Below are 27,019 nucleotides of genomic sequence, written 5' to 3'. Positions count from 1 at the left end.
GCCTTAGTGTCAGTGACTACAATGTAGTGAGAGGGCAGGTATTCAGATAGCAGGGTTTGTCTGTCAGGACATGACCGTAAGCAGTTAGATTTGTAGGAGAGCAGACCAAGGGAAAAGATAACAAATGAAGGTGTTTCATCTGACTTCTCTGTCTACATCAAATACTGAAATGCTGAAAGAGGATGCTAAGCAAACGAGGCAGTTTGTGTTGTTTATCCTTGGCTACAGGTATCATCACTGCTGGAAGGAGCTCTTCTCAAAGCTGGGCTTTGTGGGCTGTTGACAGAGGGTTATGGAAATTCAGCACAGGTTGCCATTCAAGCAACATTAAACACGGCTAATAAAAAGAACCCCGAGGATTGAGTGTGCAGAAGTTTGCACAGTGAACCTCTTTCTTACCCTTGCTCTCCGCCCTGACTCGCTCTTATCTTCTGCTCCACCAGCTAATCTCCACAAGTACTTGTTGGCTTTCAAGTTTGATCAGATTGTAAGGAGCAGCCTCTTGAAGGGAGGGATTGGAGAAAGATTAACGCTGCTGGGAACTCGGTGTTTACTGTTTCAGTGGTGTGATTTAGCTTTCTCCTTCATAATGATTGCCATTAGGGCTAAATAAAAGCAATGTTTTTTCAAAAAACAGTCCAGAAAGAGAGAGAATGCTTTGTAGTTTGAAACAAAACATGTCTTTAGGGCTGGGAAAGATATCCAAAGTTTAGATAGCATGATAATTAAAATTAATGATAAGTTAATGTAATGATCTTTATCCTACAGGAAAGCTATGTTTGCATAAAATAAAGCACTCATATGTTACAGTCAAAGTTTGATGTAGGGGAGCAAAAGTCTGTGGGCTGGCAGTGTGTCACCACATGTAGTCCAAATAAACCAGACTAAATATGTATATTTTAATTACGCTTAAAATACATGTCTGTGAAGAATTGCAGCTAAACTTAGGTAGACTGAGTTGACCAGAGAGCCTCTATTTCTAAAATGGGATTTATTTGTCAGTTTTCTATTGCATTTACCCCTTGAGACCTCTCTAGCTGATGGCTGGATAAGATAATATTGGGACAGACCTGCCATTTGTCATAAGGCTTACTGAAATGTCTTTGGCCAGTGCTGGCCTTTCGGGTACAGAACAACGATGCTCTTACTGAAAGCTTTCCATAATGGGAAAACGTCCATCTACAACATTGTCAGCATCACCCTGCAATGTTAACGAGGTTGGAGAAGTCAGTTTGCTTTGATTTCCAGTCTTCCACCTTCCTGAAGGATTACACTCAGATGCGGCAGAGCCTAAAGCAGCAGCAGCCCTGGGTTCGCAGGATGCAGAGCGTGCCGTGTGTCACATTGCAGGGTTACTTCTGTGCCGTGGTTAAATCCAGCCCTGAGCACTGCACGTTGCAGGAGAAACGTATCTTTCTTCCAGGCTATATCTTTTTCTTGGTAATGAGATAACACTCATTGCCTGGCACGTGTTAGCTCAGTATCATTACAGGCTCTGAATTTACAGCTCCTTTTCAAGGTAAGAGAAGGAAGATAAGTTGTGGAAGTGAATTAGACAGATCTGGTTCGTTTCATGCTGCAGTGGGCTGGGGATGCCTGTGTAATCAGCTGAGAGCATCTCCACTGAGAGGGGAGGGAGAGAAAGAGCACTGTGTGGAGCTGCTCTAGGATTCAAAACCAGCATCTGAGCAGCCGTCAGAGCTCTTTGAGCTGAGCCCCAGTGAGCCCCAAACCAAACACATCTGCTGCTACAAAGCAGATACTGAAGAAAATCAGGACAAAACAAAAACCAACAGCTAACAAACAACAAAACAATTCGGATATAAAATCTGAATCTTGACTTAAAGTTAACCTTAAATCAAATCTTACTTCTGGTTATATGTTATTTTGATTACTCTTAATTGGAATTGAGAAGCAGAATATGTATGGGATAGCATTTTTTTTGTTTTACAAGAGGAAAGTGTTTTTTTGTTTTGTTTTGTGATGTGTGTGTGTGTACTGGGTATTTGGGGGTGGGATGGGTTAAGCAAACTGACTCCCTGCAGGCACTGCACTTGAATGCTGTTCCCTGCCTACCTGCATACAAGTCCTTGAGGATTCATGTCTAAATAGAGTCGTGGATGAAAGTCAGTCTGACCAGCACTATCACACTGAGCTGGGCCTGCAGCAGTTTTGTGGAGCATGAATCTTCTCCCTCCTTCTGGAACAGGGTGGGAGGATTTACAGCCTGAGTTAAGTGCGTAGGTATTACAGAGCACCTTTGTGATGATGGCCTCTGATTAGTTTCCTAAATTGCACGAAAGAAATGTGGTGTGTTTAATGTGCTGTTACTGGGTAAGCACGGCTTCTCATCTTCATTATAATTGCTGAAATGTATTTCTTTCTGAATGAAGGAAATTTCAGTTAGCTCAGAGTGCTAACTTTAGACTATTTCATGATATTTTTAGAGCAATTTTTGGTTTTTAGTAACTAGGCTTGTCGCTTTAGCATACTTTCATATTAAAGATAGGGACTTGGTGTAGGAGACTGTTCAAAAACTGACTTGCAGCAAGAAGCATAGTATTCTCTTGCATTTTTACAACTACTTCCAAGCAAATCTGTCATTTTCTTTCAGACAGTGGCTGCTCTAGCCTTGCAAGGGCTACCCAATAGCCTGGTACATTGAAACACAACAGAAGTAGCTTGCCTAAGGTCCCAAAGCAAGCTTAGAGAAATGTATTTATTTCACAAGACTGGAAAAAAAATCACAAGTTAATTCTGGTTGCCTGTGTTTCTGTGTCTCTCCTAAAGACTTAGCGTAAATCTCGTCAGGCAAAGTCAAAGGTTTTCTGAGACAACACGCACCACATAAATTAAATGCTTCGCTATAGTGGCCAGAGCTTTTCTTTTCCATCCAGTACAGTCGCTTCACTGGGCAAAGGATTTGATCAAAATGAAACAGAGAACTCTAAACTTCTTGAAGCAGCTGAGAGGGGAGCACAATGGGGGCCTGTATGAATCAGGAGCAGCATGCTGATGATGAATGGGAACAGCAGTATGTTGTTTCTTATGGTAAATATGAAAGTAGTAGGTGGTAAGTGTAAAAAAAACATTTTCATTATCCCTTACTGCACAGCTAAACAAGGAAATTCAGTGCCACAGGATGCTGTGAATGCTGATTTGTGTTGGTTCAAAAAAGCAATTAGACTGATGGCAGAAAAATCCACTGAGAACAGATAAACCCTGCAATTTCCTAAAGAAGTCCCTAAATGGCAGCTGCAATGGGGTATGACTTAGAAAATGTCATTGTAAACTTTCTGTGCTTTTATGCTCTTCCCTAGACATCTGCCTCTAGCCTTTGTCTCTGCTGATTTGTCCTACTCTGATGAGGCATCATCCCGGTGCTGGGGAAAAAAAAGGCAAAAAATTGGCCAAGGGATGCTGGAGACGTCCCTGACAAAGCCCAAGGAGAAGGGGAAGTGGGGAAGCTGAAGGCGAAGAAAAATGCAAAGAAATTAAATGTTAGGGGACAGTTCCTATGGGAGTGTGTGAACACGTACCCCACCACCACAAATTGTACTGCTGAGTTTCCTTCCTCTGGAAACCTGCACTAGCATAAACCGGAGGGCATAAGGAAAACTAGAAGCCCGCAACTGCTTCCCGTGGCACGTTTCGCTGTGTTGTCGCAACCCCCTTTTGTTCCTCCTGTAATCAAACTGTAATCATACTGTAATCAAATGGGTATTGAAATAAGGAGCCAACTGAGGTGTTTCAAGTCTTTCCTGTTGAGTATCTGGAAAGAAATGTGCTTAAAGTTTTTTTAAAGGTGCTGGTGCCTCCAGGTTGTACCTACTGGCTGAGATGGGATGGGATGCTGCCTGCCAGGCTTCCGTGTGCAGGACCCCACTTTTAGCTGAGGAGCAGCTTTTGAACTGATCCTGAGCTGTTTTGCCTGAAGAAGTGGTCTGAAATTTGGCTGACTGCAGCTTAACCCTGGATTTTGGCAGCTTTATGTAATGCAGAACATAACAACTAGACTCGTGCTGCAGAATGCAAGTGGTCTTGAAAATGGATGCAGAGGTTAAAAAGAAAATGAAATTAAAATCCGGGGGTCTTTTTTGAGAGGAGCTGAAGTAAAATGAGTATGGTGCCTTGTGTATGTGATTATGACCTACAGTAAATGAAAATCCTTTAAAAATCTTAAGTTGCTTCTTAGAAAGATGCATTATTAAGTGTAGGCACTGAGCCTTCTCTGGGATTTTCTGCTTAGCAGGACAAAGAGAAAGTGGAGAGCAAAGGGTAGTAGCTTCATTCATACCGAACTCTCAAACTACTGCAACTGAAGAAAGGAGATTTGCCCATTGGCAGGGATGTCTTTGGGATGCTTTATATTTTAGTCTGCTGCAGGAACATCTATCCCGCTATGTCTTTCACATGGAAAGTGAATTTCTTCTTGTCTGTGAGAGACTGGCAAAGCATTTGTATGGGGAGAGCCATAAAAGTGCACCAATTTTATGGAAAATAATGTGAGTGTGTTGGCTGGCTGACAGGGAAATACTTACAGAATATGCTGTTACTCAAGCTTAAGAAACAGGCATTGAGGATGGGGTATTCAATACCAGGCCTTACCTATTGCCAAGAGAAATATAATTGCTGTTTCATAGCATGCAGAGCAGGGTCATCCTGCAGATTTAAATGCAAATTCAAGTAAGCATCTAGCTCGGCCTCAGGAGGGAAGACTGGGAACTGACTAAAACGCATGGTGCAGAGGAGTTTTGATTTCAGAAGATGCTGAACTGTCCTCTGCATGCCCTGGGCATGGCTCTTGGCTGTTATCAGTCTGGCTTAGATGTGCCTTCATCTTTGCCTTAGCCAGCAGCAGCCGCGACAGCGTCATCCTTCTCAGGATCTCGTTTAGTTTGCCTTCTAGGGCAAAGCTGAGCTCGGATCCCTCTAGGAAGCAGCATACGTTTGCTCCCTTTGCAGTAAGTCAGTCACAGGAGGGCCAAGTCCCTGCCTCTTCCAGTGACAGAGTTTCCCCAGCTGGTTGTGCCAGTAGAACTTCCACGTGCCTTTTTCTGTGCTGTCGTGGATAATTTATGGTTAAAGTACGTGTGAATATCCCAGCTGTCCTGTCTTCTCCTGAAGCGTTGGTAGATGCTTGCCTTCTTTCCCAGCCTCATTCATCTCCATCAAAATGTGGCTGAGTGAGGAGGGCATGTTGGTAACGAAGGGATCTCTCTGTTTTGATGGTTTCTTCATCGGTGAGCCTCAGAGCTAATACTTCCCTTAATCTGCTGGAGAGCAAAGCCTGTGCCCTCGTACCCCAAGTAGGATTACAGAGGGAAATGGAAGTGTTTGGGTATATGGAGTGCATTTTGTTGGTGCTGCCCCAGGTGTCCAGTAATGACTGCAGTAGGTGCTCTGAACTAAAGGGCTCCACCTTGATTTCTCCCTTGGTGGGAGCTCTGTTAAACTTCATCTCGGCTCTGTTCGTCACCGCCTGTTCCTGCCTGAACCTGAGCTGATGCTCACTGATGGATGGTGTACGCAGGATCCCTGCCTTCGCTGTATAATGTTCTGAAAGTGGTCTGTGAAAGTAAATGCCATCAATGCAGGAAATAAAGTTGCAGTAGCGACAGATCTGCGTGAGTGAGGCAGGTCACTGCTGCGTACCCTCGCTCAGTGCCGCCTTGGCCATGGCACTTCGAGGAGCAGCAGCAGAGCGAACACGCAGTCAGGATCGCAGCCGTGTCCCGTGCAGCACTACTGAGCCTGCAGTCATCATCTGTTTGTAAAAACCTTGGCACATTCTCTGCTCCCCATTTAGTACAACACCAAACCTCCTGACAGATTCCTGCCTTTGTGCTCTCCTGTGTGCTGTGCAGACAGTTCCTCAGAAACCTAAAGAGACCATTAATAAACACTTGACGGAGAAGCCTGAAATGTTGATGTTACGTGCCTGGAGACTGGGAAATATCGGCACCTGCTGTGATCCTCTCGTTCCGCACACTGCTTTTTTTCCGCTTTCTCAGCAATCAATTTCTCTTCCCGCAGAGATGCCCCGAGGAGGGCTCGGTGCATTTTCTCCTGTTGTTGTGCTAAAGCCCTGGGCTTCCCGAGGACAAGCTCCGTGTCGGGCTGAGACTTCGTACGCTCCTGCCAGTTTCCAGGCTTTATAACGCCTCTGACTCCTATTACATCCTGGAAACAAAATATTCCCCCTGCTCTTAGAGGGAGAATCCCCCTCGAACTGGCAGCGTGTTGTCTTTTGGCACGGCATGAATGAGTTTTGCAATTGCCTGTATAGCTCTCGGGTGTCCAACTGCAGCGCTGGCTGCTGCTCTCTGTGCGTAAATGTGAGCAATAGCCAGGCTCACAGGAGCAGAACAGGCTGGCATTGCCTGGGTTTGTGCCCCTGTATGGTACTGGTGTGCCCTTGTTTACAATACGTGGGTTCGTTTTCCAGTGCTTTTCCACGCGTGCAGAGCTGAATTTAGCAGCACTGAAAAGCAGCAGCATTCCCCACGTTAAATCCTGCAGGGAAGCTGTGATGTCAGGTTTGGAAGGATGTTCCCTGCGAGTTGGAAAGTGCCTTGGTGCTGCTGCTTAGTGCAGTGCTGGGGTTTACAGCAACAGTGGCCTCATGCCTTCTGGTGCCCTTTTCTCTGGTAATGGGAAGGGATGGAAATTACCCATGAAAACTGTATGTACTTGGCTTTGTTGCTCACCACGTGGTGCAGGGGTTTCTGCTAGCGAATGGCGCCAGCGCTGGCCTCAGGGAAGAGGAAGAAAAGCTGAAATGTTCATGTTGGGGCAAAGCTGTGGTCTCAGAAGTCTTGTGTTTGCATAACCTCATCTTCTCCAAATACGAGCTGGAGTCTGGAAGAGAAGCTCCCCTGCCCCAGCGAAGCAATGTGTTTGCACAGCACGTGTCAGGCTTGCTGCTGGAGTGCCCTCAGTGCTGACCCTTGGATTTGAGGGGGCTCCGCAGAACTGGGCGTGCTTGGGTACCTGCACCATGCTGGGGATAGCTACAGTGTGGGAAATCATCCGTGGGCACAAAGGGCAGAAAACCACAATAGTAATCACAACAGTACAAGAATACAAAGTTAAAACCAAACAAACGGGCATGGATTCGAGCTTCCAGAAACAGGAAAAAAGTCTCATCTAAAGCACGCAGCAGTGAGTCTTCGTTGGGTGTCTTTGCAAATCTTAACATTATTTAAGATCACATTCTGCGTTCTTGGAATAATCCAATATGCTTATGCTCCATGTGCTGGGCATAGTTTTATAAACATCTCCACTGCACTGCTCTAATTCCAGTACCTGTTTCCTTTCTCTGCATCTAGCTGCCTCACCAGGCGTTGCTCAGCAGATGCACTGAGGCTGGTGACTCAGGGCCAGGAGCTGGGAAGTTCGCGGTTCAGGTGAAATCACACACAGAAGATGAGGTTTTCTGCCCCTCTGCAGGCTGTCTGTTGGGCAGAGAGCCTTTTAGTGGTTTGTTTCTTATTTTCACTGACTGTGAAATGGAGTGGTGCTGAGGGGTGCCTTTGTAAAAGGGCACGATCTCCAGATGAGGAGTGCTGTGGGAGGGCTCGGCAGCAGTGCTGCTATATTCTGGTCCTTACCCTGCTCCTGACACCCACTGTAGCTGTGCTCAGTTTGCTAAAGGTCCACTTCAGCTTCCCTGGGAGTACCATGAAAGTCCCATTGGATAGCCCAGGGACGTGGAAAGAATCCTTAATGTATGTGAAGCTTTGTGTGTTTGAAAAAATGAGCATAAGTGACGTGTACCTCAGTGACAGACGCCTGCGTTTTCTGCGAGCATTCTTTCACGAGCATTTTAGGTAATTGAAATGTTTATTCTTAGTATTTACGGTTGTGGCTTTGTTTTTATTTTTTATTTTTAAACCATTGCAAATACAAGCTAATTCTGTTCATTTAACGGGAATCAGATTAGCAACGTTTTGAATGAAAGACATGACTGCATGTCTCAGAAATCTACTAATTGCCCTGGAGTATTTAGCTTTCCCGGAGCTACAGACAAGTTCCTCCTTTTGGCAATGCTGTTTCTCTGAATGTCTTCTGTCGCACAGACTTTGTTATAGCATTCTCAGTCTGTCAGAAAGAAAATGAGTACCCAGATTCCCGAAGCCTGGAAAAAGGTCATTAACTACATCAGACAAAAAGGAAATAGCATGTCTACGAAATCAAAGATGTTTTATACAAACCATGATGGGTCATGCTGAGAGCTGTCTAGCTTGTTGAGCTTAGCAATGTTTCTCTGCTTGAAAATTAGCCAAGAATTTAGCTCTTTCCATAACTTCTAATCCACCTACACAGCAGAGCTCAGATTCTACAACCGGCGTGGTATAAATCCGGTATTTTCCTGACTGGATGGTCCTTAATGCTCGTTTGTTTCCACATAATTAAGAATTGAGTTTGGCCTGTGATATTACTTATCATGTTAGTAACTTGTGAATTCCTTTGTGCAGGACGTGTCCTAAGCAGAGCACGGGATTTCAACACGCCTTTGCTGCTGCCCACCAAAGTGTAGGTGGGAGGACAGTCAGCAGGTGTAAATGAAGTTTTCTCAGAGACAAACATTTCCTGAAGACAGAGGATGTTTCTTTTCCTGTAGAAAAGGTGAAATCTTGGAACTGACACTGAACAGAAGGGGAACATTGCTGATCAGATAGTCTGAGCTGCGGTGTGGTGGTGTTCCTAAGTGGGCCTGCCTGTGTGGCTCAGGGCATCCTGCAGGCCCATCTGTACATCACGGGCATGATCCTGGCAGTGGCTGGTGTGACAGGGGAAAACTTGGCTGTTTTGTTACAAACTTCTAGGGCTCCCGGCCCTCTTTGTAAGAATAAGCTAATGGATTTATATGGGACAGGCTGACCTTCCAGGAGGCTGTGTTCCTGTGCTTCTCGGTATAGGCGCAGTGCTTCTAGGAATTACAGATAGGTAGCCAGGACTTCAAAAGCTTCCTCACACACCTCCCCACGCTCACTCAGCACCCTTTAATGTTTCAGCGCTCCAGCCTGTGGCTGCATTGTAGCTCAGTTTTCTTTGGATCCTTTCTGATAATTGAGGCTTCTTCCTCTTGAGGTATTGTTGGTCTTTTTCATATGTACTTCACTGAGAAGACTCACGTACTTAAGACACTTCTGTACAGCTTTCAAGCTATTAAATAGGAGAAATGTCAAAGAGATCTGACAATCCAGGGAAAGGAGAAATAAAGTGATTGTATAAGCTTGAGTTTCGGCAGAGGGGGCTTGAGGAAAGACCTGGTTTTAGAGCTGTCACAGAAAAAAGTTTATGTTCAGAAAGTGTTTGAAAAAGTGGCAGTGTAGGCAGGTAGGGGAAGGGGAGGAATGGCAAGAGGCCCGAGCCATCAGTTAGCACAGCTGGTGGCTGTGGGGAAGAGGGAAGGAGCTGAAGGTCCCCTGAGGGGACACACCAGCAATGTGCGAGAAGGCCTGGGGACAGTCCTTCAACTAAAGGGCCCCCAGGATGAGAGGGCCAAGACAGTGAATGCTTTCCCACCAGCATTCCTATCAGCAAGGGAAAATAGAAGGATGATAACGAAGACACAGGCGTTTTATGTAGAAGGCACAGCAATGTTTTTTAAAGTATTTTAATCTTTAGGAAAAGCACTTCCCGTGCACCTTCAATTCTGACTAATTGGGTTTTAGACATCACAGAGATAGCTCCTGTATCAAACCTTAAATGGATAAGCCAATACAAAAAAAAAAAAAAGTATGCCTCAGTACGTCTGGTCCTTTTATCAGCAGATGGGAACTACTTGCTGAAGCCGGTACAACTCCTCCAGCTTAATGCCATACAAAGATACATAGGAAAAAGATTGTTCCCACTGCTTCAGTCCATACCAACCAGCTAGTCAAGAACAGGACATGTAATCCAGGGTTAATGTTATAAGCAAAAGATTCAATAAGCAGCAGAAAGCCTGTGATGAGGAGCCCAAGGTGAAACCACAGAGACATGCTTACAGTCAGATGGAACAGGGTAATATTTTCATTCTCTCTTAAATTAGTAAGATTATTTGGGAGTTTATCATTGCTAACATGGAGAATATGGTTCAGGAGACTATTTGTCTTGGCTAGCATTGCTAGATGTAAACTGAGCAAACCAGCCACAAGCTCTGTGTCATTCCTGGGCTTTACTTAGGGTCATTTTGCATACAGACATCTTCTCTCTTGTCACGCTTCTTTGACAGGACCTGGTAGCAGGTTCATGAATTCTGGCTTCATGTAGTAACTCAGGCCAGACAAAGGTATGTATTTCTTTGTGTATTCAGAATCTACAGGTCAGCATTGTGTAGTGCAAGACAGAAATACACACTTCAGGAAAACAAGGAAGATTCTTTTTGGCTGACTACAGCAACTGTTCACATGATGGTAATTGTTGAGCAGCTAAGGGCAGGTCATTGTACCTGACGTTATCTAGCTAAAATTTGCTTGTGTGCTTACTACTAGGTGTCTGCATTCCTCTGCAATCACTGAGCAGAGATACGTGAGTGATTAATCTTAAACTATTGAGCATAAAAGGTAAAGCATGGCCAAAGGTGGGTGCCCATTTTCTCTGGCTACATTGGTACACAGCCAGCTAGTATGGACAAGGTGTTGGATTCAATGATCCTTGTGGGTTCCTTCCAGCACAGGATATTCTATGATTTATGAGGTGGGTGAGACTCATGTCCCCTTCCACCATGGCCATCCGTCAGCAGGAGGTTGTGGTCACTGCACGCCTGGCTCCTGCTGCTGCTACCAGTGCTGGCAAGGTGGTGCAGGACTTTGTCCCAGCTGAGTTATCCTTCCTTCCACACAGCAATAGACTCCAGCGTAAAAGGTAGGATTTTTTGTGCTATGGCCACAGAGTATTACAGAATCATAGTGCTTTGGGTTGGAAGGGACCTTCAAAAATCATCTGGTCCGACTCCACTATCATGGGTAGGGAGATCTTCCACTAGATCAGGTCACCCAAAGTGCCATATCAATGGAGATAGTCTGAAAGAGTACATGGATGCAGAGAGTGCAAACCCAGGGGATTATTTGCTGGTGAAAGAGATCAGGTTCTAGAGGAATCCCTTTGTACAGTTACTCGCACAGTTTGGAGAAAGCTTTCACATGGGGTTTGGCGCATGCTAACACATGGAGAGGGGTGAAATTTCTGGCGCTTTTGTGTGTCACTCCATGTGAGTTGTTTGGGAGGATTGGTTTGGCTTTATTTTACAATCAAAACGTCTTCCATCTCAGTGTGCTTTAATTCCTGCTGTTTGGGACACAAGAGACGTGTTTCTCAGAGGGAATCTTTGAACCAACCCCACCACTGCTGCAGGGCCCCTGGGCAGCTTTGCCTCCCCATTGTGGGTACAGCAGGGTGACCGGGCAGGCACTCCTATTGTAACAGATGGGTATTTATGGAGTCCTTAAATCAGCTTAAATCTAAACCTGTCTAGGGGTCCTGAACCTCGTTGCTTTCTAGGGAGATGGCTGTATTCAGCTCCCTAGGGCTGGAAGGCAAATATATGCAAACAGCTAGCACAGCAAACACAGGAGAGGTGGTACTAAATTTGAGCGCTAACTGTGAAGACTGGGTCTCCAGTTACTTCTGCTAGCGCTTGCACTTCCTGCAGGAGGAGGCCACAGAAGGGTTTCTGTATGTGACACGGTCAGAAAGCCATCTGCCTACTGATTTCCTCAAGGAGCAGGAGGCTCCTTGATGCATCCAGCCTCAGACCCGTGGCTCAGGCACTGATGGCACCAACGCTGGTGCCCAAGCCACCGCCTCACGGTGCGAGGCAGTAGGTGTTTCCCAAGGAGCACCATGTGGCTGTGCTATCCCTGTGAAATAGAAACCACGTTCTTCTGGATATTGATAGAGGGCTGCCCTCTTAGCAGATGACACAAGCAGATATACAGAGCTCAGACACATGCACCATGGACTTTACAAGCCACTGCTTTTCCTTCTTCATGATGGCCAGAGTCCTGGCGATCAGTATTTCCTCCTTGCAGTCTGGCAGCAGAGGGGAAATAGTGTCAGCTCAGTAAAACAACACAGCTTCTGGGGTACCCAGGAAGGTCTGCTGGTCCTTGCCCCCTGACACCTTTGCATATACGTAGCACAGGGTTTTGATTGTCTAGGATCCTGTGTGGGAGTGCTGCAATGTCTACCCAGACTGTTTTGCAGTTATTTGGGAAAAAAAAAAGTGCGGGCCATCTGAAGACTCTTTAAAGGAAGAAATTAACCCAATGTAAACAGTGTGGTGTGTGTGCATTCCTCTGCTAGTTATACTAACGTAATTAAAACAGAAAAGCATACACCAACAAAGCTTTCCCACGTAGCTAGGCCTTTGCTTCTTTCTTTCCGGTGTTAAATAGAAATGCCCAGAGCTTGTTTGTCTAAAGTTATTTTTCTCGGTGGTTTCAAAGTGGGTCCTATCCACTCTGCTTTGGAAAATCATCAAGTTGCAGCAGAGCCCGCAGAGGCAGCAGCCTTCTGATGTGTGCTCCAGTTGTGTCCGCTACTGGCAAGTGCAGAACAGAACCCTCTGAGGCCAGAACCAGTGCTCCTGTTAGGAAAACTACATTTTTCCTAAGCGTTTCAGAGTTGTCTACAGATCTTCTTTAAGATATTAACTTAAAAATACAAAACATTTCATAATGAAAAAAACCCACACTGTTCATTTGGTTGTTCCTTCTACACCACAAAGTGCAAGATCTAAGCTATGAGAAGTGTAGGTGGTAAATGTCCCCCATATACTAGAGAGGTTTGCTAATCTGAGGAAAGACAGAGTAGGGCAGGATGTTGCTTTTTCGTTAGATGTAAACTCAGGGCTCGTGGTCATTTGCATATGTTGTTGAGTTGATTCTTAAGTCTCTGCTTGGGTTTATCTACCCTTGTTTAAAGACATGTTTGTTTTAGACTAAACAGCTATTTCCGCTGCTGTTACTGAAATACCATGTTCTTGTGTTTTCAGTTGTGATGCAGTGAGACATCCATTGCTACCATGTAGTTTTGTTCTGGGAAGCTGCTTTACATAATGAAATGCAAATAAAAGCAACAGTCACTAAGTCTCTGGAAAGTCCTTTTGACTTCATAGCACCAAGGTGGCCCCGCATTGTGCTAGGCTCAAGCTGGACCCTCGAAATATCAGGCTGGAGATGCTCAGCTCGGTTGCTGTCAGCCCTGCTCAGTGGCACAGTGACAGCGATACACCTCTCCTAGGAGTGCTCTCCCAAGATCTCACTGTGCGTTACAGGTCTGCGTGTAAGCTCTCGCACCTCATGGCATGCTCACACACACGTGAGTTGGTGGGGCAGTGATGGGTAAGTGGTTATTCACATTTCCCCCGTGGCCAGCAGTGTGCTCTGCACTAGAGGCCAGGAGCCCTGTTCCTGCCCGGCATGAAGCTTGAGCAGAGCTGCTGCAGAAGTGGTGCTCTGCCTGGCTCTGCTCTGCTCTGCTCTGCTCCAGAGGCTTAGTCTGGCTGTGGGCTGGTGCTGTCAGCCCACTCCTGCACAGCCAGCCCTCAGAAGCCTCTCTGCCTTGGGGAAGCTGTATCACAGTCCTTGGGGGCTGCTGCTTTGCCTCCGACCCAGCATGTACAGCTTGGAAGTGGTATTTGCTGAAGCATGGGACACGCGTCGTGTAGTCTCTCCCAGGATTTAGCCTCCAAAAGCTCATTAAACTGATCTGGTTAAGGGCCATCAGCCCTGTTAGATTAGAGCTATAAAGAGCTTCCGTTGACTCTCTGCTCTTCTGGGTACTCTAATGTCTGCAAATGAACTCTGTCATGGACAAGAAAAAGCTGCCTATGTTGTGTCTGGTATCATCTCCTCACCCCCCTGACATACACTCACCGGTGGTTTTCTTTTCTGGTAGACAATGTACTTTGTGTAAGACACGGAGATAGAGATTCTGTAGCCAACAGGAAGTAACTCAATTAACTCAGTAGGGTTGCACGTAAACAAAAACAGTGGGGATTTTGGTGTTGGGCCTTCAAGGCTCACCTTAGATTCCTCAGTGTGATTAGCATCCTACTGCATGGAGCAAACTGCTGCCGTGCTGTGATCTGAATCTCTCATGTGCCTCAATTGGCTATGAGGTTCCTTCATCCTACCGTATCTGTTCAAGCACATGACGGCCCTGGTGCTAACACCTTTCCTTCAAGTTCCACCACAGTATGTAACAGCATTTTTGCACCGAATCTGGTGCTCCCTGGCCACATCTGAGCTGTGTGTGTTCGTACAGGGAAGCACAGGCCACCGTCTGCTGCTCTCACCCTACCTTCTAGGCCAGAGGGAGGCAAACCAGCATCCCACCAGTCCTGACCTGGAGGTGTGTAGCTTGCAGGTGGGAATGTAGCTTGGAAATTGTTTTGTAACAGTCTCAAGTAGTTTCTTGGCTCAGTATTTGGGCAGAGGAAGCATGAAATTAGCAGCACTGGACCATTAGATGCCTGTTGTGTTTCAGAGGAGAGAGTTGTCGTTCATTTCTCATTCTGTGTACTGAGGCAGGCCGGGTTGGTGAGAGTGCTAAACTTGGAGACATTTGTGGCTGCAGAATGGCAATTGTAGCTATCGTTACTACACCCAGGTATATAGGTAAGTATGTGAAACACACCCGGTAGAGGTTACTGTTTAGATAGAGACCTTTGATCCGCCTTTAATTGGGGTTCAGGTATTCTGCATTAACACAGAGCGTACTTGTGGAGCAGATTTTGCATTCTCTCTTTTCTGGAAGACTCTTTGGGGCTTCACGGATATTAATACTTGCAAAGCCAGGGCTCTGAGTGGAACATTACTGGGGTAAAAATGCAGATAAAGTCTTCCCTGAGCCTGCCAAGTAATCCCTTTCATTTTTTAACTTGATGAGGAAAATGGCTTTCATTCTTCCTGTAACGCTGGAAACGATCCAGTCTGTAAAATGATTCCCTGAGTTTTGGTACAGCTTCATTGCTCTAAAGAATAAATCTTACAGTTTCAACACAGGCAGTTCTAGCAGTTTTTTCCACCCTTTGTCATGATTTATTGGAGAGTTTTGCCTGAGATAGTTCTTTACACAGAGCCTAAGAAGTGCCAGAAGTTTTATATTCTTCTGCTGGAAAGCTGCTCCATTTCCCCCACCTCTGTTGCCAGGCATGTCAGAGTGCCTCCCAAAGAGCCTCTGCTTGTGGTGCTCCTACGAAACCTGTAAAACAGTGGAGGGGGATGAGGTCTGTAGGTAGCCCACTCTCAGGTGATCCTCTGACACTACAGGAAACAGAACAGGCTTTAATTTGGGGGCACAGTAAGTATAAACATAGCCAAAACACCCCATTTTCAAGCACCTGAAGTCATGTACTTTAAAAGTGGGGGGGGGGGGGGGGGGGAGGGAAGGGTGGAAGAGTTGTTTTTGTCTGCTTAAATTAAACTGCAAAGCTTCCTGTTCTTTGTGTTTGCAAGGTGGTGGCAACCGCTCTTACTCACTGAAAAATTAGGCAATTTGATGATCAACACACATCTCCCGGTCTCTCTTCTGATCTGTCTCCTGAATGAGATAATCTTTCACCTTTTAATGTGTTGCGTTTCCGTGAGCTCATGTTATCAGCCGTGTCAATGAATGTGTTTCACCACAGGCCTGTTTTAACTTAAGGCATGTCTGTAGTTGCTCTGGTCTGCTTCCAGGTACCCGTGAGGCTCAAACACAGTGAGTAAGCTGAACGCCTGTTTGCAAAGCCTGCTTCTTTCCACCTAACTGCCCAAGAAAGGCGAATTCCTTTTGTGGGAATCAGACAGGAGCATCCTGTTTCTGAGGAAAGTGGGCATAAGATGAAAATCTGGCTCTAAAAGGTAGGGGAGGGCACTGCGCAGACCATAGCTTTGTGAAATGGTTATTGCTGAAGAAGAGTTCAGCAAGGGAAGCTGGGGCAGAAACCTCCATTAGATTGGGTTTACTTTGGCTTTCTTTATTTCTTCTTCAACTTCTATCATTGCTCCCCAACATAAGCTGAATACATTGTGTTCAGCACTCCTAAACTGCAAGTAAATGGCATGTTCTTGGGATTTTTTTGAGTAGTTTCTTATTTATACTCAGTTATGAGATTTCCTCACCGACTGACCAGATGCTCCAAAATCACCGGTTTATTAGACATCAAGACTCTTGCTTCTGCAGATGTACTATTTAGCATAGATATGCAGTACACAATTGCTCGTATTTAAAGGTATGGCAAGATTAGCATCATGCCCACAAAGCTAAGTCTGCTCTGCCCTCTTGTGTCTTTGTAATACGCTGCTAAATGCACCCCAAATACAGCTGCTTTGTCATAAGAATTGGATTTTTCCCCCTACAGACTTAAAAATAAGATGCAAACCCGTGGATATTCAGATCTGGTTTGATTGGTAAGAGTCAACATACATCTGAGCTAGATCTGTTCTGCTGGTATTCCACAGACACCGAAATTTCTGAAGGGAAAACAACTTGAGAGTATTTTTAATACAGTTCAGAAATACAATAATAAGCCTAATAGAACATTATAAAGCCGTGGATTTAATGAAGCTTTGATTGAAAATGAAGTACCAGAGAAAGTGGCAGGGAAAGGATTCTTGCAAATGATAAAGACTAGGCTGCTGTCTCTCCAAGTGGTGGGTTGGCTTAGCTTGGCTAACTCCTTGACATGCCATCATGACCATAGCAGAAGTAACAAGTCCAAAGCTATGAAAAGTTTACAGAGATTAAAGTGATTCTGAAGGGAAAAAATCATGTAGTGATTTAAATTAAGATACTTCCAAAATAAAGTTCAGCTGCATGCTAAAAAAAGAACCTGCCAGCTTGTCTGTGTGTTTGGTTGATGGTTTTTTTTTGTTGTTGAAAATGAATTTAGGAGGGGAGGCAGGGTGAGCTGGAAGTTCAGATTTCCTCCCCTTATTGTATTAGGAGAAAAAGATGTTGTACCGGCCATGCATCCTCTCTATCCCCAGAGGAGCAGAGTGCAGTAGTGCAAACTGGTGGCAGCTACAGTGAAGCACAGTTTACTGAAAATCTCCATTTATTTTTAAAGAGGCTTAAGCGTCTTCAAATCACCGAGCCAACTATTCTATTAAAGAGTGGCTTTTCCCACTAAAGTAGGAAGTTTAGAGTTTGATAAGGTCTGCTATAAATCTTTCAGTTAGCTTAAGGCTTAACATTTGCTCTGTGAGTGTTTGATAGTGACTGACCTGAGGCAGTCCTGATTTTGACAGGGTTGGTTTTCTACTTATCTTAATGGGTGTTTACAGCAGAGACCAGCACTATTCAGGAGGAGCTTTGTCACTTCTCTGCGTGGAGCATTGTGTGAAGAGCCCATGCATCCTGTTTCTTCAGAAGTAATCCTGGCCGCCTTTCCAGCCACAGAGAGCAGCTCAGGCAGAGCTGTGCTCTATTGTGCTTCCACAGAATTAGGGGATCACACCTCCAGGTGCTTTGGGACAAGTCTGTTGCATTCCCAGGGGATTCCAGACCTCCTCTTGTGCTCTTTTAACAAACTGCTTTCTCCCTCCACCTGTTTCAGAAATTCACTGGAGGAACTCCTTTTACCCGTCTCTTTTCCTCATTGATGTACCCCTCATTTGGTGCTCCTCATGTCTTCTGGGGCTAAACAAAGATGCTGCCACTAAAGAGGCAGTACAGAGCCTGGCCAGAAGACAAAATAATCCTGAGTAAACACCTTTTGTTTTTCCAGTAACTTTCTCAGGATTTTGGTTGCTGATATTCAGACCGAAGCTTCAAACAGTTAGTTTGTTTAGGTGGTGGATACTAGCATCAGAAAGTCTTTTCCCTGAAAGTCTCCTTAATCTAGCTTCACAGAGCACCCCCTCACCAAGGATAGGTGAAGCCTTCTCCCTACTTTGCAGATGGGAACTCTGAGATGGGACATGCTTGGTGGTCATGGTCTCATGGCAAGGAACTGATGGTGCTGAGCATAAATATCTGTTCCTCGGTGTGTTTGCTCTGCTCCCTGATCCCTAGGTTAGATAGTGAAGGATGGTGAATTACTGTGTAGGGACACATGTTGAGACTATAAATCTGAAGTTTAATAGGCAATGGCATCCTCGTGGCTTTGTTCCTAGCCACAGGTTCTAAGCTATCCTCACAGAAAATCTGTGACCACGAACTGTGTTTTTTTAAAATCCTTTTCTGAAGAAGTGCAGTTTTTTGATTTATGAATGCAGAGCATTGGAGCTGCAATTTATTATTTGTTGGTTTATCTCTCCAAAGTTGTTAAGAGCACAGAAATCTGAATAGGAAAATATGTTTCTGTTCATTTGTTCTTATGGTTTATTTTTTTCCACAGTGATCCACAGCTGTCCTCTGCACTTCCCAACTTTTTATAGTGCAAGGACTAACTACCCCTACTGAAAACCATCCAGAGACTTGTACAGCACTGTCCCAGTGGTTTCTGTTTATTATCACTTAAAATTTGCTTAAACTGGGAACAGACGTCTATTGCTGTTAGTTTTCCTTTATCTGTTTTGCCTACCTGCTGCATGGGAGTGTGTTCAGTGCTGGGTTTCTTGTGCCTTCTTCCTTTGGGGGTTTGGGTACTTTGTAATCATTTTGCAGTCCGTCTGCTGGCCACCAGTGTTGCACAGGGCCTGGGTAGGGGACCACTGCTCAACATCTCTTCTTTGGGCAAGTCTCAAGCATTAAGATGTCCCCCAGTTTGCACTGCCAGAAAACCTATTTTTCCGCAACCAGTTCTCAGTCTGCATCTTCCACATCTTCACATCCCATTGCTTCTGTTGCTATCATTAAACCTCATCCATAATAATCCCCTCCATGGCACCAACACCTAGCTATGAATACTCTTTCACCTCTCTCCTGTTGTTTAGCAGTGCTAATCATGCTGTACACAGCCTTCATCAGTCGGGTGATCCTCCTTCACCCTCAGGGTGCTCGGTTGGAGCGGAGCGCTGCGCTGACAAAGCTCAGGCCAGAGCAGGCCCATCTGGGAAGAACAGAACAGAAATGATGGTTAAAAAAGATCAGCATAGAGAAGAAATGGGGGTGGGGGTTAGAGGAAATGCAGAAAGTAAAAAAGAAAGGAGAGAGGAAGCACCCTGTGAGATCAGATAGGCTTGAAGAAAAGGAAGAATTTAAAGAAAATACAGAAAGCAGACACTGCAAAGTATGTGCCAAGACATGCAGTAAAGACAGGGACAAAGATGGCTGTGGGGACACAGTGACAACATTTTGACCTTACTTTAATGATGATGTGTTGTTCCTCACAACAAGAATGGTACAGGTACGTTTGGTAGTTGTCTGAAGCGGGAGCTGAACCCTCTCTGGTCTGAGTAGCCTTTCCTCATTGCCAGCCCTGCATTTGACATGGCCCACCTGCAGCTCTGTCTGTTTCCAGGGGCAGGTCTCTGACAGACTACCATGCACTTGGAAAAATAAAGAAATACCACTCTGTAAATGTGCCCTATAAAAATATACAGGCTCTTTCATCACAGCGCTCCTCTGACATACAAAGAGATTTTTCTTTCTGATGTCTGTGGTTCCAGAGGCCGCGTGCAGGCGGGGCCGGTGGCGATGGAATTAGGTCTGTCCTGGACCCCAGGGCAGACAGAGGAGGTGTACTGAAACTGCAGTCACTGTTAGTGGGACTCTGGTGACCAGAGAGCTTCAGAGTGTGTTTGCCACCTGGAGAAGGAAGAAGGGATCACTACTGACAGCTGGAGGGCTTTTTTTAAACTGTCTGCTACCTTCAGAATTGTGGTGTGTGCAATTAAACTCAGAGCAGCACTTCCTAGCTGGAGGCTGTACTGAAACCTTGGGTTGAGTGAGGGTTTGTTTGTCCTCGGGTCTGGCCATGAACTAACAGTCTGGTTTAGAGGCTTTAGTGGGCTAGAATTGCCTTCTTGGTGGAGAAAATGCCATTGCTGTGCAAAGTCAGCAGCAGCACTTTGAGATGCTAAGAGTCTTCTCCACTCATTTTTGTTGATCCAGGTGGTCTTTTCTAAGTACAAAGTCAAAGAGATTACTGTTTGCTCCTTCCTTCATCTCTCCATGCAAGTGTCCTGTAATTGGCAGGAGCGCTGAAACCTCCCTGTCTCCGATTGCTGTTTGCTTGGGAAGTGAGATGGAACCGTACATCCCTCTGCATTTCCACTCTGAAGGCAAAGTTATTTGTGAGCCCTAAGCATATGGGTAGGAGAGCTGCCAAGGCAAAGTTGTTCCCAAGTATCTGTAAACTAAATCTGATTCCTTAAATTCATCCAGCTAAGGAACTTTAGCTCTGGCAAAGGCTTGTAAATATTACAGTACCTGTCACTTTTGGATGCTGCTTTCTGTTTTCATACCAGTGAAGTGAAAACTTTGAAGTCTGGGATGTTTTGTTTAGCTTTTCAGAGGTTGACCTCAAAGTATCAATCTTTCTGCTCCGTTTAGGATGTATGAAAACAGACTTCTCTTTTCACAGAAAACTTCTTGCAGCAACAGCATTGCTAGTGTCCTGAGTTCTTGTATGTTCTCAGAACATTGAAGCAGGCACTGAGATATTTATACCAAAATACAGAGGTTTTCCTCTCTGTTGTTTTCAGTGTTGCAATTTCCCCTTCTGTATGCGAGGAAATGCATAAGCATATTCTTAAAATGAAGTGACAAACATTAATTTAAACAATGCTTATAAAGTGGTTTCCGGATGCACAGCACTCTGAGAGTATATAGTTAGTTTTGCTGGGCTTTCAGTTTACGTGTGCTTTTCACTTTCTGTAGCATCTGCACAACGTGGCCTCCACCTGTTTGGATTCTCTGTGCTCACTGGGGTAGATATGGATGGTACTAAGTCCTGTTTTGCTTATTTTCAAGACAAGTTGCTGGTTGATACAAACCCATTACTTAAGTTTGCTAGGCGTAGTTGTTCCCATCATTTTTGCTTGTCTCCGGTTGCTTCTTGGAGCAAGGTGTCACACTGCGTCCCTTGAAATAAGACTTACAAGTGAGTTTTGGCAGACCCTTTCTGAATTGTGGCTCTATGCTGTGTAGCTAACTTGAGTTATAACTAATTTGCCACTCCAAAGTCAACCTGGCCATAGCTAAAACCCTGTGGACACAGTATTTTTAAGACTGTGCTCACTGACAAGTTAACTTCAATGGTTGCTCCTGCTCGGGCGATGTCCTTGATTTAAATTTGTCAGTGTGTGCAAAGCTTTTGTCTTTGGGCTCGCTAACCTGTCCCAGAGCTGTGGCTGAAGCCAAAGTTCTCTTTGCACTTGAAATCACAATCCAGCCCTCTTGAGAGGTGGAGATTTATGGCTGAGCACTTTGAGTCCTACAGTGCTTTCCACACATTCCTGCTGCATGTGTAGAGGAATCAAAGTTCTCCCACAGCAAACAGGACGTGAGTCCTAGAGCATTTCAACCTACTGAATCACTAAGAGGGCCGAGTTTTGAATGCAGCCATGCCACAACCTCATTTGAACAAGAAACACATCAGCAGAAACACCCCGGACCAGAACTGCTCTATTCAATTTTACCATGGTTCCTTTGTTGTTGCTTTTTTTTTTCTCTTTGATCAAAGACCAATGAACAGTTTTGCCAAGGTGTCTCAGTGGAAAGAGGTACTCTGACTCTGGCTTTATCAGGCCAGATGGGTACTGCTTTCATGACAGGGATGTCTTAATGGACAGTAGGTTGTAAAGCATGTCTGGCACCTTTGCTGAAAGAAACCCACTCAGGAATCTGGCACCTGAGTGGCCCTACAGTAACGATTGCTTTGGGAGGCTGCCTGCTCCAGCCATACTTGCTGACCATACAGGTTTTTGTAAAATGCCTTTGGAAATGCAACTTGTAGTTATAATATTAAGAACTAAGATCCCAGTTGCTTTTTACTTTCTTGGTTACGTCTTGTGCAGCTACATATTCCTAAGTGGGTGATGTTTTTTGCCTGCCTACCTGTGAAGATGTGAACTTTGTATTTCCATTTTAGTGTGTCTGAAAATTGACATTTCATCTTCTGAAATGTTTTCAGAATTGAGAATTCATAACTGACTGATAATCTTTCTGATGCTTTAATATTGACTGTAAAAGTATAGCCAAGACTCTCAAGAAGCAGTTCGTCTGGAGATAGCTTGTAATGATGTGACTGAGAAGGTAAACCCCTGATCTTCATGTGGACTCTTTTTGTCTTGCAGATGAGAGGATCTGTTCACCACCCTTCATGGAGCTGACAAGTGCCTGTGGAGAAGATACCATGCAGCTTATAGAGAAGAATGGACTGGCATTCCCTTTCAGTATGTAAATGGGTTTTTCATTGGTGCTTCTGGTAGGCTCTTAATATTGCACATGCTCCCTCAGGAACGTTGTGGCCAACATTGTAGAAGTGTGTGGTTCACTGCCAAAGTGTACAGGTTAAAACCTTCCTGAAGCAAATGGCTGTGAAGCAGTCTGCTTGGAATGTGGAACAAAATCCCTCCCTATCAGCTCTTACTTAGCTTTTTATTGATGTTCGTTACTTTAAACACCTCTCTACAGTAAACATGTGTTCCTGGGATTTGCTAATAGTTCTAACAAAGTTAGCCTCTTGCCCTGAACTTGTGCAAGAAGTTTCTCCTGCCAGCTGTGCTCATTGTTTTTCTTGTGACAATCATTCCCTTGCTGGCTGCCCGTTTTTTCACCACTCCTTCCTTTCCCTGGTCCAGGCTGCAAATACAATATTAGAAGGTAGAAGAAAGAATGTAAAATGTAGTTATCAGGCACCAAAGGCCCACAGTCTCAAACAGCTGCTGTGATCTGTTTGTGCTTTTTAGCAGGTTTTGTTGTAGAACTTGTGCTTAAATTCATTCCTTTATCTGATTCTTTGCAGTATAAAGTGAGCTGAATTGGTTAGTCGGTGTTTGTTCCCTTGGTGTTTGCCTCATTTGTAAGGTTCAGAGGTAAAGTTGTGTGGAAAAAGCATGTTTTGCCCTTGCTGCCATTGCTCTCCAAAAAGAGACAGACAGATCTCTTGAAGCTAGATTGCAAAGCAGTATTGTAGAGCTCCCTGAATGGCTTTGACACCCCCTCCTCACCCCACGTGCACTGTCTTCTCAGTGTTGTATCAAACAGCATAGCCTACGTACTCAGAAGGCCTGGATCAATCCCTCTAAGTCATGATAAAATTATAAAATAACAAGAGTGATGTGGGAGTGCTTTTTCCTGCTTCTTGTTGGTTTTCTTTCTTTTTTCTTTCCCCCCCTAAACTCTCCCGCTTTCCAGAGCATGTGTCTGTGAGACATCATGCACCACTTTCCAAAATTTCCAGTTATGACTTATTTTGGACTCCAGTGCAGGTCATCTGCCTTTCATAGCTGCCTGTCCTCTTGCCTGGCAGTTTTATTCTTCCAGCAATCCCCAAAGAAGTCTTGTCTTATCCACCCCTTTACCACATGCAAGTTTTATCTCCTCTGTTTAACATATAAATACCATCAGCCCTACTCATCCTGCAGCTCCTGGGACCTTCAGCTTTTTCCTGGTTTCATAACAGCAAGACCGTAGATTTTCTTCCCTCTCTTCCCCCCTTACCAGTTTTAGTAAGGAGATGAGAACCAGAATATGCAGAGCAGATAAGAAATATGCAGGAGAAAGCAGAACTGCAGGACTCTTTCTACTTCTTTGTCCCCCTTTATAGTTGCCTGTGAAAAACACATTGTATCTTAGTTGGGTTCAGACCGTTTGTTTTCCTACCCTTCCCCAGGAACAGGGAAGCAGGAAAAGCAGTTGGTTTCCACTGTCTCCCAGCTCCCTTGTTTCCAAGACAGTGGGTTTTTGTGCTACATGTAAATAGCTCCAGCCTCAGGCAGAACCCCAGACTTGTGAGAAAGCCCTCTGAGTGGGCAGGATGGCAGTACCAGCAGTGGTACTAACTCCTGAGCTGATGCTTTGCAAATCTGTCCAGTCCCACAAATGACCTCTGTTTGCACGTCGGTTGCAAGAGGAGTTGAGAGAGGAGGGCTTGGAGCAAGCCAAGCTTTGCAGTGGCTGAGGATGCTGTTTGAGGCAGAGGCTGTCAGTGTTATCTGGTACAGTCAGTGCCTTGGGCTGGTGAATCCAGTGTTTGTAGGAGTGGGTGGGAATGGATTTGTAAAGGTTTTGTGTGCCCTGTCTCAGTGGTGTATTTTTTTTTCTTTTATCTTTATCCAGTTTGTAAAACCAGAGTGGCCCATGGAACCAACTCTCATGAGGTGAGTTAAAAAAAACATCGCAGTGTTTTCCCCCTGCTTCCCCTTCCCTCAGGGTGGTTTGTCTGGTGCTCTCTGAACCTGTAGCAGGCAGAATGAAGGCTATGCCCAAACCATTCTCCTTCCCCCGCCCCTCCCTTGGATTTAATAACACCATTATTTTTTTCAAATTTATCTGAAATGTAGCTAAATCTGACTTTAACCTCTTGACGTAAAAGTTCTTTCTAGCAGTTTCAAGCTTCAATGGTCTAGTTTTCTTCCTTCTAGCAGCTTTTAGTCTCCAATCAAGCTGTCTGCAAGGCATCTCCTTCATCAGCCTTGCTTTTGGTGGGAGGTTACACTAAGGGGTGCACGTTTTCACCCTGTGATGTTTCCTTCCAGTGTGTATGTGGTACTGATAAGAAATGGTTTTGTGCTGCAGATGAAGCACAGGTGTGAGTGAAGGCAGGCTGGTTCCTCTCCTTGTGGGGAGGGGAACAGCAAATAGTGGCTGTTTCCAGGCATGTTCAGTCGTAATAACGTGGCTGGAGCTGTGGGAAGGACAGAGCTGCTAGAATTATCTGCTTTCCCTTATTCCCGTAAGGCAACTGCAGTTAAAATCATTCTGTATTCCTGGAAGGAGTGCATTCTCCGTGAGCTTAGCTTCCTCTAAATTTAGCCGAGCCGAGTCCTGATTTAATTCTTTTCCATTTGTGCTTCCTGCCTTCCTGCGTACCACAGCTCGGTGTTGAGAATCCTGCCCTCCCTGCTGGCTCTAAGAATGCCTGGCTTTCTTCGTTAGCAGCGTGGTGATCGTTCCAGGTTTCCCAGCTGCTCCTGAAATGTGCAGTATGCTGCTGCAGCATCTCTGAAAACTGAAGGCCCTGAAGTGAAACGTCAGTCTAGATTAACAGAATGCCTACAGCTGAAATTTTGAATGACCAGCACTTACTTTTAAAAATGCAGCTAGGTTTTTCATTCAGGCCTTAACCGTGGATCATTTTACAAGCACGACAGACAGCCCTGTTAGTTTGCTGGAGCAGCTGCTATAAATTTTTGCTGAGAGCACTTGGGAGTGGATCGTTAATGAATTTAAAACCCTGGGTTCTCTGCTGATTTTTCTGTGTAGATTTCTGTGATGTTTTTCTGTCTCTGCGTCTGCACCCTGAAATGTGTGAAGCTTTCAGGGACTTCCATTTTCCTGGTGAATATTTCCTTGCTGTTCCTTTATACAGTGCAGACATACCGCAGCCTTCTGCCAGAATTCCATTTTCTGAGCAAAAAGTAGGCTAAAATATAGTTGCAGGCTGCACTTTATCACAGGAACGTATAACTAGAGTTTACGAGAGTCCCCTGAAAAAAAGCCTGAAGTCTTGCATGGTACTTTACATATTTAGTAGTAGTAGTCATCACTTTTGGAGTTGCTGTGTTCTCAGGTGTGATCCATAAATGTATTTATGATCAGAGAGGATCTGTTGTATAAATGCTGTCTTATGGACAGTAATGACAAGGGGAGCATAGAATAAATAGTCTGCTTAAATAGAGTCTGTCTAAAAGATGGACCATGGGTCTGGGAGCAAGAAATTGTTGCCTGTTTTAATAATGGCTTCTCCCTTTACTTCTAGTAAATTGCTTAATTTTCTGTAGAGAGATTCCCACTGCAAAGCTGACACTGACGCTAGAACCCAGCCTGGCCAGAGACTTGCTTTTCTTCCTAAGATGCCTGTTAGAAAGATCCAGGACTGGCTACCAGGGACAGCTGGAGGTGTAGGCTTCGGTTTGGGCTTGGTGCCAGCTTTGGCTGGCAGATGTCGTGTCTCGCTGTGAAGGCACAAGCTAGCTAAGCCAAGGTGCTGGTAGCTGGGCTGCTGGTGGTGTCCCGCAGTTCCACGTGGCCTCTGCGCTCTGAGTCGCATCAGCCAGAGCAGCGCTTAAGCCCTGCTTCGCCAACACCATTTCTGTTAGAATTGAACCAAGATGATTCCTAAAGGTTCTCCTGCCCGTTTGCTGGTAGGTCAGAATACAACTGCCCTTTGGTAAACCTGCTGTGAGAAATCACTGGGACCCATAACCTGAAGAAACATGTCCAGAATGGCTCTTCTTCTAAATGTGGAGCAGGGAGGAATGAAAAGGCAGAGAATCACTCTGTTTTTTCAGACTGAATTCCTTAAGGACATTGTCAGTAATATTTCTTGGTGCCAAATGTTTTGTTTTGCCTTCAAAAGAACTCTGCATCTAAAATGAGGAATGCCATTTGGAAATTATGATATAAAGTGTTGTTCCCATGTTACTGCCAGAGACAGCAGGTCTGTGCTAGATGACAAAGAGCAAGTGCACCCTGCAAGCAGATTCTTGGAGCTGTATTCATGCATGCTAAAAGTCATGAGACATCACAGTGAACCAGCACAACACTGCACCATGGGGATTGGATGGGTTGTGTGCTAGTCCATCGGGCTGTCAGCACAGAGCTCTGCAGAAGAAAGGTTTCATGTGGTTTTCCACTGGGTTGGTTCTGTACTGAGCAGATAAATATCTGGGGTTTCCACATCCACAAAAAAAGGGTGATAAGTTCCTGCTTGTCTTTCAAAGCAGTGGCTTGCAGGAATTAATTAACTAATATTTGCAGAGAGTACTTGAAGGTTAGGACCAATATAGTTCATACCAGTGTGACATTGTAGATATTATGAAATGAGCAGTCTGTGCACAAGGAGGAAAAGCACAGCGGTTCTTGCTACCAGTGAGAAACAAATGGGTTACAGTGTTATGGCTGTGAATCATCTTGTGGGACAATTCTGCTGGTTAGAGTGGGTTTCTTGCACAGGTTATTAGCACTCACACATTCAGTCTGT

General features: G+C 45.0%; 1 protein-coding gene across 4 annotated transcripts in view; it reads left to right on the top strand.

Moving 5' to 3' along the window:
- ITPK1 (inositol-tetrakisphosphate 1-kinase) overlaps window positions 1-27,019 on the top strand; it is a 136,673-nt gene that overhangs the window by 95,554 nt on the left and 14,100 nt on the right. For all 4 annotated transcript variants that reach the window (XM_084519945.1, XM_084519947.1, XM_084519946.1 and 1 more), the window contains 2 exons: window positions 22,167-22,265; window positions 24,154-24,194. In XM_084519945.1, coding sequence (XP_084376071.1) covers window positions 22,167-22,265; window positions 24,154-24,194 — 140 coding nt within the window. The remainder of the gene's footprint in view (window positions 1-22,166; window positions 22,266-24,153; window positions 24,195-27,019) is intronic.

The sequence above is a fragment of the Aythya ferina genome, assembly GCF_964211825.1.
Source record: "Aythya ferina genome assembly, chromosome: 5".
Taxonomy (NCBI): Eukaryota; Metazoa; Chordata; class Aves; order Anseriformes; family Anatidae; genus Aythya; species Aythya ferina.
Note: the sequence above shows the minus strand (reverse complement) of the source record. Positions and strands in the feature narration are given on the sequence as shown.